The sequence below is a fragment of the Gambusia affinis genome, linkage group LG20, assembly GCF_019740435.1.
Source record: "Gambusia affinis linkage group LG20, SWU_Gaff_1.0, whole genome shotgun sequence".
Classification (NCBI taxonomy): Eukaryota; Metazoa; Chordata; class Actinopteri; order Cyprinodontiformes; family Poeciliidae; genus Gambusia; species Gambusia affinis.
The window spans coordinates 20,907,999-20,920,902 of NC_057887.1; the positions used below are offsets into that span (position 1 = coordinate 20,907,999).

The 12,904-nt window shown below is 34.8% G+C and overlaps 1 protein-coding gene across 2 annotated transcripts; it reads right to left on the minus strand.

The window, feature by feature from the left end:
- Positions 1-1,051: 1,051 nt before the first annotated feature.
- On the minus strand, positions 1,052-8,321 carry LOC122823559 (neurexophilin-1-like). 2 transcript variants are annotated; one of them, XM_044103318.1, is made up of 4 exons: positions 8,295-8,321; positions 8,250-8,261; positions 4,278-4,385; positions 1,052-2,474 (listed from the first exon to the last, which is right to left on the minus strand). In XM_044103318.1, the coding sequence occupies exons 3-4, from the start codon at positions 4,329-4,331 to the stop codon at positions 1,743-1,745; spliced, it is 786 nt and encodes a 261-aa protein (XP_043959253.1). In that variant the 5' UTR covers positions 4,332-4,385; positions 8,250-8,261; positions 8,295-8,321; the 3' UTR covers positions 1,052-1,742. The 2 variants fall into 2 exon arrangements, with proteins under 2 accessions (XP_043959253.1, XP_043959254.1); XM_044103319.1 differs by having other exon boundaries at positions 8,250-8,315.
- Between the last annotated feature and the right edge of the window lie 4,583 nt (positions 8,322-12,904).

Here is a 12,904-nt window from a genome sequence, read left to right on the forward strand (position 1 = left end):
TGAATTTAGAGCTTTTAGGGCTGATGAGTTTATTCAAAGATGTTCTTTCAGTTTCAATAAATAATTTTTCTATACGTTATGAAACCTTTTATCTTGGACTAAAAGATTTACCATTATGTATCTAGCAACTCCTTAATCATGTAATGCTGAAATATTACAATTTTGTTTTTATTTTCTTGCATAAAATTTCAATTTCAAGTTAAAATAAAAATATTTTATTGACTCCCAAAGAGAAATTAAATAAAAAATAACTTGGTTTACTTAATTTTAAAGTTTTTTTTTCCCGTTTTAGTAAATAATCAATGTTAAAAACATATTTTTGCTCCGGTTATCTTTGATATTTAAGGTTTAATTGCGCTGAATGTGTGTTGATTTATGGTTTCTGTTTGGATCAGATATTATGAACTCTTATTTAAAACCAAAATAACTGATTGCAAATGTGACGCCAGAGAATTATACAACATTTTCTTCTTGTACACTATAAGATGGTATAAATTAATTTAAAAATCACAAAAGAGACAAATTATTTTAAAAATATCTGCCACCAGACAACTTAAACTGCAAAAGTTTGAAAAAGGCGTTATTATGAAGGCTAAATTTTTACATATTCAATTTGATCATTTTTGATAAATATTGAAAAGTAATATCAGCTACAATGATTTATTTTTCAACAGGAGACATCACCAAAACATATATTTTATTATATTTAATCAAGCATGTTCTTAAAGGATCCCGTTTGTAAAGTTACATAATCAAAATTAAAACCAAAAAGTTTATATAAGAGGGAAAATATAAATTTCTCAAAGTCACATTTTCACCACGTTTTTCATTCATATATTAAGGTTCCAGTTCCAAACTAAATATTTACCATGAACACAAATATTTAGCTCAATTTAATTAGTAAGCTAAATATTCACTAATATTTAGATCTCTCAATATTAGTAAGCTAACATTTAGGTTACTAAAATTTACTAGCTAATAATTTAACTTACTATTAAGCTGGTAAGCTAAGTATTTAGCTTATCAGTGAAATGTTTGTTCCAAACTAAAGATTAGCAAGTTAACAAGCTGAATATGTTTTTTACAAACTGTTTATTTTAGCTAAATATTTAATTTGTAACTAAATATTTAGCTCAAAACTAAATATTAGTAAGTTGGCAAGCTAAATATTTAGCTCACAAGCTTATAGTTAGCTCATATTAACAAGTTAGCAAGCTAAATATTTTTGCTCCAATCTAAAGTTTTAGCAAGTTGGCATGTTAAATATGTTGTTTACAAACTATTTAGCTAAATATTTAACGATCAAGCTATATATTTAATTTATGTTTAGCTCCAAGCTAAATATTAGCACATTAGTGAGCTAACATAATATTTAGGTAGGTTGTTGCTTACAAGCTATAAAGCTATTTAGCTTGTAAACTCTGAACTAAATATTTAGTTTCAAACAGAATATTAAGAAGTTAGCAAGCTAAATCTTTAGTTTGGGTCTAAATATCTAGTTAGTAAACGAAATATTTAACTTGCTAAATGAATATTTAATTTGAAACTGGGACGTTTATAAGTGAATGAATAATATGGACAGAATATGAAAAGGAAACCTATTTTTCCCGCTAAATAATCCAAATTATTGCTGTTAATATTTGACTCACTTACTGTACAAACAGCATTCCACATATTTCAGGACAAAGTTTTGAACGGCTCAAACAGCATCGTCCCTTCATCCTCGTCTCCTGGGCCCATGTTCACCCTGTGGGCAGGAAGGGCGGGACCTGGGCGCTGTAGTCCGGACAGACTTTCTGGACCAGCCTGTAATCGGTGCTGTAGAACGACATGTAGACACAGATGACCTGGAAAGGCTTGGAGCACATCCAGGTGATGTGGCTCTGGGTTTGTTCTTGGTCGCACGTCTTCGACGGGTCGTAGTTGCACAGCATCACCTTCTTGCTGCGTTCGGTTTTCTCGTAGTCCACCCTGCAGTTGAACGTCTTCGACTCCTTGGGGTGGACCACGCTCTGGCGCTCCAGGTCGAACTCCACCTCCTTCATGGGCGGGACCAGGCTGACCGACACGTTCCCAACACCCGTGGAGTTGTGGCGGAAGTAGACGCCGAGAGAGCCGTTGCCGTGATCCACAATCTTCCCCATTATCAGCAAATTCAGCTTGACGGTTTTGATGTTGGAGTAAAAGTCGCCCCAGCTGAACAACCTCGACGGTTTGGAGAGTCCTTGAACTTTCATGATGGGCTGAAGCTTAATTTTTACTGACGGGTTGGACTTGGACTTGGGGATTTCCCAGAGCTTCTGCTTCAATAGAGGAAACGAGGGATTGTTGAGGACTTTGGAGTTCTGGACGGCGGTCCTGGACTGGAGGGCCCAGAGTTTCTGGAGATGCTTCTCTTGGTCTCTGTGGGGTTGAGGTGATGATGAGTTCATGAAGGGGAAGTTGCTCTGAGTCTCATGTTGACAGAGAACCAGCTAGATGGGAAATAGTGAGAAAATGAGCCTCAGAGGAAGTTTCAAAGAGCGTTACTAGATTCAAACTAGACTTTTTTAGCAGCTTCTTTCAAACTACAGTGTTTACCAATTCTGTTCTTTGTAGTTTTTGGGTTTTACTTATAAATTTTGTTTGAATTTATTGTGGAAATCCAATTTTACAAAGATATTTTTCCTTCCCTACCAATACCTGAATAAATGTTTCCAGGATTCAGAGAAACCAAACAGTTTTTGTAGTTGTGAGAAAACTTTTGACATTATTCTAGCCAGACATTTGAGCTCAGTTTTTGTCAGATTTGGTAAAGTTAATTTAAAGTGGTTAATTATTGGCTAAAGACTTTAATGTTAATCCAGAAGCTTAATATTAATCCTCTTTTCAAGTATTGATACCAAGAAATGCAGGTTTTAAATAACTACTCTTGATTTGTGCTCACAAATTAACAAAATCAGTATTTGTACCCAACCAGTTCTTTTTGACTGCCAGCAGAGGAGGAGGGTAGAGTACCCAGAAAAGTACTCAAGTAAGAGTAGTACAACTTAAACAACGTATTTTTACTCTCAAATGGAAGTAAAAAGTAAACATCCAAGAAATGACTCGAGTGAGTGAAAAGTGTTTGGTGAAAAATCTCCTCAAGTACCGAGTAACTGATCAAGTTATCAATCATTTAACATTTAAAAACTACATCATTAGACGGACCAAAATATAAAGTTAAGTGGAAATTTTGGTATTTTAAGGACCAAATGACAATCATTCCTATCAATAACAAAAAGAAAACCAGGAAAAATAAATTTTATCTAAATCAGTTTCTTTCAGTGAAAACTTCTGAAACTTTAGCAGAAACTGCAGGTGTGTGTTTGTTTCTGGTTAAAACATGTTTGTTTTTCATTCAGTGGGTAGAAAATACAGAAATTTTGCTAAAATAAGAGTAGAAATACTTCATAATAAAATTACTCAAGTAAAAGTCAAAAGTACAAGTAACATTGTTTCTGTATATTAATCAGCCTGAATTCATAGTTAAATAATTTGAAGTTGGATTTCCTTCATTATTCCACGGAGAAAAGAAGCATTACTAATAATGAACTACACTGTAAAAACACAAAAGCTTACCAATCATTTAGTCTAGTTTCTAGTGCAAATGTCTTAGTACACTTTAAATAAAACAAAACTAAATTAGAAATAACTTTTCAGGAAGATATACAAACTTGTTTTAAGTCAATAATTCTTAAATATTGGTTAAAAACTACTAGTTCCACTGGCAAATTATTTCACTTATAACAAAAATATATTTCATATGATAAAAGTGAAATAATCTGTATTAAAACTAGAACTTTTTTACCAAAAATTAAGGAATTATTGACTTAAAACAAGCTCTTTATATATTGCTGAAAAGTGACTTGTAAGTTGGTTTTGTCTTAATTAAAATGTTTTCACTGGAAACGAGAGTAAAAATACTTGGTATGATTTGTATTTTTTGCAGTTCTTGCTAATTACATTTTTTTTAGTTGCTCAAGAAAAAAATCAGTTAAAAAGTATCATTAAAAGCTCTAATTTACAATATTAATCCCAGTTTTTTTCAGCATATCATCTACTGAAAACGCACTACAAAATTATTTGAAGCATAAATTAATCATCACATTTATTTCCTTCTAATTTGTAAAAAAAAAACCCCAAAAAACTTGCATTCTTGTTCCTTTTAAGCATTTTGTCTATTTCAGTCTATTTCAATTTACTGCACAGGTTCCCTTCACAGCTGTTTAAATCTGTTAAATTAGACTTTTACTCACCAAATTAAAGCTTCCGGTCAGAAGAATCCAGCGGATCCAGGAGAACCTCTCCATCGCTCCACATCCACCGGAGCTTCATCCAGGACGAGCCGCGTAACGTGATCCCCTCTGGAGCAGGAAGCGTCGGTAAGCTGCTGCCTCTGACCGAGAAAACCTCCGATCGGGACGTTTTCTCCGTCTTCCTCACCGCCCCCTCTTCATCGCTCACACACACGTTTCTTTCTTGAAATCCCCAGAACACACAGATTTGACTGTCCACCTGTGTTTCCGCTGAATACTTCATCCATTGTGTTTGTAATGAATCAGTCGGTTAAAATCAGAATTTATTTGCATCTTAAATGAAGAGGCTGATCAGATGTGGTGAAATACTGCCATCTTGTGGCCAGCAGAAAGAATGCAATCTCGAAGAAAACATTAAAAGTACCAAATTAGTCAATTATTTAATTAAAAATACGCAAGTTTATTTGTTGCCATGATCTGGAATTAATTAAACTTACAATATTTCAGTAAAACAATCAGTGCAGTTGGATTTGTATTTATTTTTCATGTACTTCATAAAAAGTACATGATATAGAAACTAAAAAAGGGTTTGTGGTTTTCTGAGCAAATTCTTGATTTATTTTATTGCATAAATATCTTAATATACGTGAAATAAGAGAAAACTAGATTAAAGTAATTTACAAGGAGCTGGTTTAAGTCAATAATTTCTTAATATTGATGTAAAAGTTTTGCTGTCAGATTATTTTACTATAAACATGGGAAAATATTTTGTTATAAGTGAAACTAACACTTTTTAGTCAGTATTAAGGAGTAATTGACATAAAACAAGTGTCAGGACTCCGGGCTTTGGGTTGGTTTTGCTGCTCATTTTATTTAGCTTCATGTTTTAGTTCACTTTAGTTTAGCTCTTCATGGTCCTTTTGATGTTATTATTATTTGAGGTATAAAATAAGGATAGAAAATATCCTTATTTTCAGTCCTTTATAGTGTTTCTAGGTTTATTCTTATCTTAGGTTCTGTCCTTGTTAGTCTGAGTTCATGTCAAACCTTCTTTAGTTTAATTCTATTTTATCCTTCTAGTTATTTCTTATTTCTGGCTCCCTGCAGTGTTTCTGGTAATGTTTATTTCTTAATTTCATCCCTACAGGTTCAGTTATTCTTCCATGTCTGAGTTTATGTAAATCTTTCTTTAGTAATTCTAGTTTCTTTCTTAATTCCTTCTATCTTTCCCTGTAGTGTTATTAATTCTTATTTGGTCTCTTTATGTTCGGTTCGTCTTTCTTTAGTAATTCTAGTTAGTTTATTTCTTTGTTTAGATCTAGTTCCTCTGGCTCTATCTTCCTTAGTTCTTATTGTTGTTAGGTCAGTCTTGTTTCTGGTTATGGTTCTTTCTCTCCTAGTTCATCAGGTTTTTCTTACTCTTAGTGTCTTTTGTCTCTATAAGTATTTTTCAGTTCCCTGTTTCCTCCCCTTTGTGTTCCCAGTAGATCTCCTTGGTTTCCCGGTGCCACCTTCTCCCCACCCCTCAGTCAGCTCCTGTGCCAATTACTGACACCTGGAATCACTCCTCTCATCCAGCGAGGCCTTTGTTCCAGTTCCTCACTCCCAGTATTTAATCTCCTCTACCAGTCACAACTCGTCAGTCCGTCTCGTCACCCTGATTGTTATTACCCATGATTCCCTCCCTGGATTTCCTTTTGTTCCCTCGTGTTTCCAGTTTGTTTTGTTTTTGGATTTTCTTGTACCCTTGTATTTTGGATTTTTGTTGGTTAATTTTTTTTTCATTAAAACATCTTTTTATTTCTTCGTCTGCTGTGTTTGGGTTCACCGCCACACCATGACAACAAGCTCATATATCCATCCATCCATCCATTATCTGAACACCCTTCTTCCCTAATGGGGTCGGGAGGGTTGCTGGTTCCTCTCCAGCTGCGTCCCGGGCGAGAGGCGGGGGTCACCCTGGACAGGTCGTCAGTCTGTCGCAGGGCAACACAGAGACACACAGGACACACAACCATTCACACACAACCATTCACACACACACTCACACCTAGGGAGAATTTAGAGAAACCAATTAACAGTCATGTTTTTGGACTGTGGGAGGAAGCCGGAGAACCCGGAGAGAACCCACCATGCACAGGGAGAACATGCAAACTCCATGCAGAAAGACCCCGGGCCGGGAATCGAACCCAGGACCTTCTTGCTGCAAGGCAACAGCTCTACCAACTGCACCACTGTGCAGCCCTGTAACAAGCTCATATATTTTGCTTAAAATTCATTTTTAAGTTAGTTTTGTCTTATTTCAAGTGTATTAAGATATTTGCATTAGAAACTAGACCAAAAATACTTTGTAAGATTTTGTTTTTTAAAGTAAAGTGCACAAATCGTACAAAAACAAGCCCAAACCATCACTCCTCCACTGCCTTACATCACAGTGAGTGAGAGGGATTTGTAAAATGTCTCCATCTTGCTCTCATGTGTCCAAATGGCCGCGTACCAAAACTGTTTTGGTTCGTTTCAGTGCAGATTTACAAACCAAAGCAGTGCTGCTGCATTCTTCTCAGAGTGAGGAACCTTTTTCCTGACAGCCCTTCCCAACAAGTCGTACTTGTTTAGTTTATTTTAGATTCTCCTGAGATGAACTTTAAACACTTCAGGCCTTTACGGCCTCTGATGGAGCTCCTGCACTGCAAAAACACAACATCTTATTCCTACCAAGTAGTTTTTAGTACAAATATCTTAATACACTTGAAATAAGAGAAAACTAACTTACACTGGTACTGAGGACAAAACAGTCCAAGTACTCTTTTAAAAAAAGCCTTAAGACGTTTCTTTTTAATAAAACTTTGGTTCATTTTCTTGAACCAATCTCATTTATTTATTTATTTTTCTCCAATAAAATTGCTTGTTTTGTTTTGGAGGTTCTTTTGCCCTTTGAGATTTAAAGATATAAAAGGCATTATAAATAAAATTTGTAACAATAATAATAATAACTACTGTTATTATTATTATTACATGTTTCTTATCAGCAGATGTAGCAGCTGGTTTTAAGTCAATAATTCTTTGATATTGATGAAAAATTACTAGTTTCACAGGCAGATTATTTCACTGAAAACATGGGGAAAATGTTTTTAGTGAAATAATCTGCCAACAGAACTAGAATTTGGTTGCTAGGTAACAGGCTGGGTTTGGCAGGTGTTGCTAGGTAACGGCGAAGTGGCAGTTGATTCCAGTGGAACTAGTAGAACTTTTTCAACAATTATGAATTATTTACTTAAAACAAGCTTCTATATTTTGCTGAAAAGTTATTTTGAAGTTACTAAGATATTTGAACCATAAACTAGACAAAACTCCTTGGTAAGATTTTGTGTTTTTTCAATGCAGTCTTGTTTAAAGTGAAGTTTTTATTAACATTTATGTAGACTGGTTGCATTTCTACACCAGTAAAGTAAGTCGATTAAAGTATGACAAAGGTAAAAATGATCCCAGACGGATTTGACAGCCCAGCTGTCAGTGGAGTCACTCACAGTTTATCATCTGATAGCAGCCTGGAGGTGTTTGTTTTGGCATTCGAGTTCAAACAACAAGGAGTCACGGTTCGGCAGTGAGCCAACAGGAACAAATAACATTAACGTGACTCTGATAGTGGTGTTTCTCTGAACCGGAACATTTTTCTGCGTGTTCATGATTGTAATGCATTAAAAAAGAACAAGAAGAAAGAAACTAAAGGTGCCGCCCTCATTCTCAACCACAATACAGAGATTTTCCAGTTCGCCCAAAGCTGCTGCTCTTACTGAAAACCACTCAGAGTTTGTGGAGGAAAAGTATCACTTCATCAACGTTCGTGATTAAACATTGTTTGGTTCCAAACTGACTGCATTGTTTTGAGGATTTACTGCAACACGACTCCATTTCTTGGTCATTGCAGCCATTCCAGGTGCTACCTGGAAATGCTTCTTCCAGGTGACTCACCTTCACCTCGACCTTCAGGTCAAACTGGATGTTTTCCTGTTTGACCTTCAGGTCAAACTGGATGTTTTCCTGCCAAGCTGGAAACTCTGTGGAAAAGAGAGAGAAAAAACACAAAAAGAAATTAAAAATGGAACGAACCACCAAGATTTCAAAGTTTTGAACAAATTGATGCTGCAGGTTTTGGTTTCTGTGCTCCTCAGCCGTTGAACCAACTGCATGAAAACCTGATATCTGCAGAAACTGTTGGATGTTTTTTTAATACAAAAAGCCAAAACTGCCTTATAATTTCTATGTTGTCTTTATTTGCCCCAATAAAGCGTGAAGGTGAGTCATCTGGAAGATATTACCAATCATTTGGTAATATGATTCGTCCTCGTTCTATTAGCAGATGAATTTACTTTTAATAAGACAATCCACCATGTTATAAGTGAAATAATGTGACAATAGAACTAGAACTTTTGCTCCAATGTTAAGGAATAATTTCCTTATTTAAACAAGCTTCTATATTTTGCAGAAAAGTTTCTTATAAGATAGTTTTGTTTTAAAGTTTACTAATACCAGAAATGAGACAAAAATACTTGGTAATATTTTATATTTTTGCAGTGAATGCACAGAGAACGTGTTAAATGTTCTGATTGACCCGGTTCAATCATCTGATGATGTATGCTGGACTTACATTGTTATTTTAAGAGCTTTTTTAAAAATGTTCAAAGCTTATATGTTAATATTTTGTTCTCCCCATTAACACATAGTTTTGTTTTACTGGAAAACGAAACACGCCTCCTTCAAAAATGTTCAGACGTGAGTTACAGGAACAAACAAACGTTCAGGCGGGTCAACTGGGAACGTCTCACAGCTGGAGGTTTCTACAGCCAGAACCTGTTGGTGGATGTTTACACTAACAATAAACAATGAAGAATAAACTTACATCACATTTTTTAAATTAAAACAATAGTTTTTTAGTGATAATTTAGTTGAAAGGTGTGTTTAAAACTGACATGACACTGAATGAGTCATGACGGGTCATTTGGTAAAGAATGACACTTTTAATGCAATTTTTAATGGAAATTTACATTAAAAGTTTCATAATTTACCAAATTATGTAAAGTTGGAATTTTAATGGACTTTCAATGCAAGTTTTAATGCGACTTTGCATTAAAATTGTCTTTATTTTCCAAATGACACTTCATGACAGTCGTAAACATTTATGGAGACTCATGTCAGTCTAATGCACAATGCTTTAAATAAAATGTCACCAGTTTTTCATTAAAAAAGAAAAGAAAAGTCTTTTTTCGTAAGAAATGGACGTGTAATTCATTATAAATCCCAAACTATCAGTTTTGCATGTTTTTTTCTGTTAAAAGAAAGAAATATTTAGAAACATGTAATTTGGTAACTTTTTATTTGAAAACACTTGCTGTACTTTCCCAGGATTTAATAAAATAATTCTGATAATAGGTAGAGTTGCACGTGGCCCCACAAAGTCAGGTCACGTCCCGCAAACGGCCCCCAAGCCACACTTTGAATCACAGCATTCTTGTGTTTATTTTGCACCTGCAGGCAGAACGAAGGTGGAGCAGCAATGATTTAGCAAATTTTACACATTTTACTCATTCGTACGACAACTTGTTGCAAATATAAATCTACTGTTGTAGAGATTAGATCATTTAATAATGGTTCCGTCAACAACAACTCTGTATTAGATCAGATTAGAAAATAAGATTTAATGAGCTGAAATTCTGGCAGCAGCAAATTTTCAATGCAAAGAATCTTTAATAAAAGATTAAACTGCATCATTTAATGTTCAAACTGCCTTAAAAAACTCAGTGTTACAAGAATCAAAAGTAAATGTCACTCTGATTGATCTGTGTCTGTATCTGCGTTGTAGCATTTCTGCACGAGATAAAATGTGTCCTCAGTCTGTGCGTGTGTGCAAAGCGAAACCAGAGAGACGAAGATGTCAATCTGTCACATTAAAACACGACTCCATCATCTGCAGGCGTGTTTGATATTCACATTGTTATTTAATGAGGAATTTGTGTTTTGTTCATCTGGTTAACTCATACATTAACTTTAAAGAAAACGCTACACACCTTGTTTAACAATGTTCAACCAGGAACCAAAGTTCCCTTCTGTCAGGTGGGAATGTCTCTGTTTCTAAATCCTCTTTCATCTTGGTATTAAATGTTTTTCTTGACTCTGACTACATCAGATCAGGTGAGGCGTCTCTACAGACTGAACATATAGTTTGAGATTCAACTATATGAGGAACAAATCTAAAATAAAACTGTTTGTATAACTGTATTTAGTCTAGTTCCCACCTGCCACCAGTCACAGATTAAACTGACACATTTCAGCCGTCCTCATGAATGATTTTTATTAAATATACTCGTCCCTCCTGGGTCTGAACGTCCTTCTCAAACTCTCTCGCTCCGACACCAGAACCAAAACAGGTTTTAGAAACAACAACTTGAAAATCTGGGATGTGCAGAAACTGTTGTGTCTTTTAAATCCAGAACAAAAACCTTCCTGTTTATCACAGATTATCTGAAAGACTAAAGATTTGGTCTCAGCCTTTTATTATATTATATATTATATGCGACGCCTTGTTTGTCCTTTTGATATTTCATCTAATTTTTAATCTCTGATTATTTCTGGAATGCATCTTGAATAACCAGCTGTGTGAATGAACAGCTGACTTTTAGTTTTGGTTCTTTTTAATCAATAAAACAATCAAACTTTATTTGTATAGAACATTTCAGCAGCAAGGCATTTCAAAGTGCTTCACATCAAATCAAACACAAAAACACAAAGTGATGCAACACAGAATCAACAATAAAAACACATCAAGTCAGATTCCATCAATAAATTTATAATTGATTACGTTTCAAATAAAACTCTAAACAAGTTTTTAGTTGAGATTTAAAGGAAGTCAGTGTTTCAGCTGTTTTACAGTTTTCTGGACGTTTGTTCCAGAATTTGGTGCATAGATGCTAAATGCTGCTTCTTCTCGTTTGGTTCTGGTTCTGGGGATGCAGAGCAGAACCAGAACCAGAACCTGAGAGTTCTGGAAGGTTGATACAACAGCAGCAGATCTTTAATGTATTGTGGTGCTAAACCATTCAGTGATTTATAAACTAACAACAGTATTTTAAACTCTATTCTTTGAGCTACAAGGAGCTTTGAGCTTTTAGTTTATATTAAGTTGGAGTGAGAACCAGTTAAATCTCTCTATATTATTTGGTTTTATTGTATTTTCCCACCAGTTTGTATCAGATCTATTTTATGACTGAACTCTACCTTCATACCTTCACACCATATAAAAACAAAAACTTTTTTTACCTCAGAGTGGACAACTTTCTATCTTTCCTATGTCAATTTGATACACGCTCCTTTTTTTAACAGTTACAACTGTTTAATTAAGTTTTAACTGTTTAATTAAGTTTTAACTGTTTAATAAAGTTTTAACATGACGTATCCAGTTTTTCCGAGTCGCCTTTAAACGCAACACGAGCGCTAAGACGCTCCGCCGATTTGAACGACCTGCTGCTGCAGCAAACCGGCAAAAGACAGAAAAACTTTTGCACAATTTCCCCCAAAAAACAAACTAACGGAGTGAACTGATAAACGCTGATGGATGCAGGCAAATGTTGACTAGCTAATGTCAATATATCACGTTTAACTTACTAGCAAGAAAAGGCTTCTGGTGTTATTCATGTAGAAAGGTGGTAGTACTGGTTACATTTACTTGAGTAACTTTTTGGAAAAAAATGTACTTAGAAGAGTTTTTCTGCACTACTTTTCTCTTTTCCTTGATAGATTTATTTTGCATTTGAAGGAGTAGATTTCAGAGATGGAGCTATTATTACTCAACATTTTAAACGTGTTGCTGTTTACATCTTTATTGTTTATTTTGTATTAATAAACATGGTTATTTTTATTAAAAAGATTACACGAGGATTTCTGTATAATTTTATATTAAAGTAAAAGCTCATTTAGTCAGATAAGTCAGTGCGCCTCATGCTAAGCTCCTCTGGGAGGAAACAAGGAAACACAGTCTTTTATTTTATTTTAACCTGTCTGAAACAGTGACCTGTCTCTGTTACTGTTTCAGCTGAACTGGACTCACTGTGCTACCTGTAGTGCTGCCAGGTCTTTGGTTACATGGATTCATGTTTTAAAGAAATGGTGGGTTTGTTTCTTCTTGCTTTTCCTCCGTATGATTCTCTGAAGAGATTCACATCAGCATGAATCAGCTCCCAGTTACCAACAGCTGAGCAGTTACAGGTTGAACTCGCTGCGCAGCTTCGAAGGTTTTCAGATGTTTTCAACTAAATCAAACAAAGAGCAGCAACATTTTTTGCTCTCACGGCCTGAAAAACTCCTGTTTGAGTTTCTCCCATGACTGAAGAAAACAGAAACCAAAACAGAGACAACTGTAGATTTTCTTGACCAATTTAAATTTTTTTTCTTCTAGTTTTAACAGCATGTTGCTGTTTCCTTTTGAATTGATTTGTCACAAATTTGCATAAGGCAAAACATTTTTAAAATCTGAGCTAAATTTTGCTTTATGATACAAATCTCTAAAGCATGAAGTGCAGATTCATCTGTCATCACGTTTTATTTTCTTTGTTTTATTGTAAATAATTAAAATA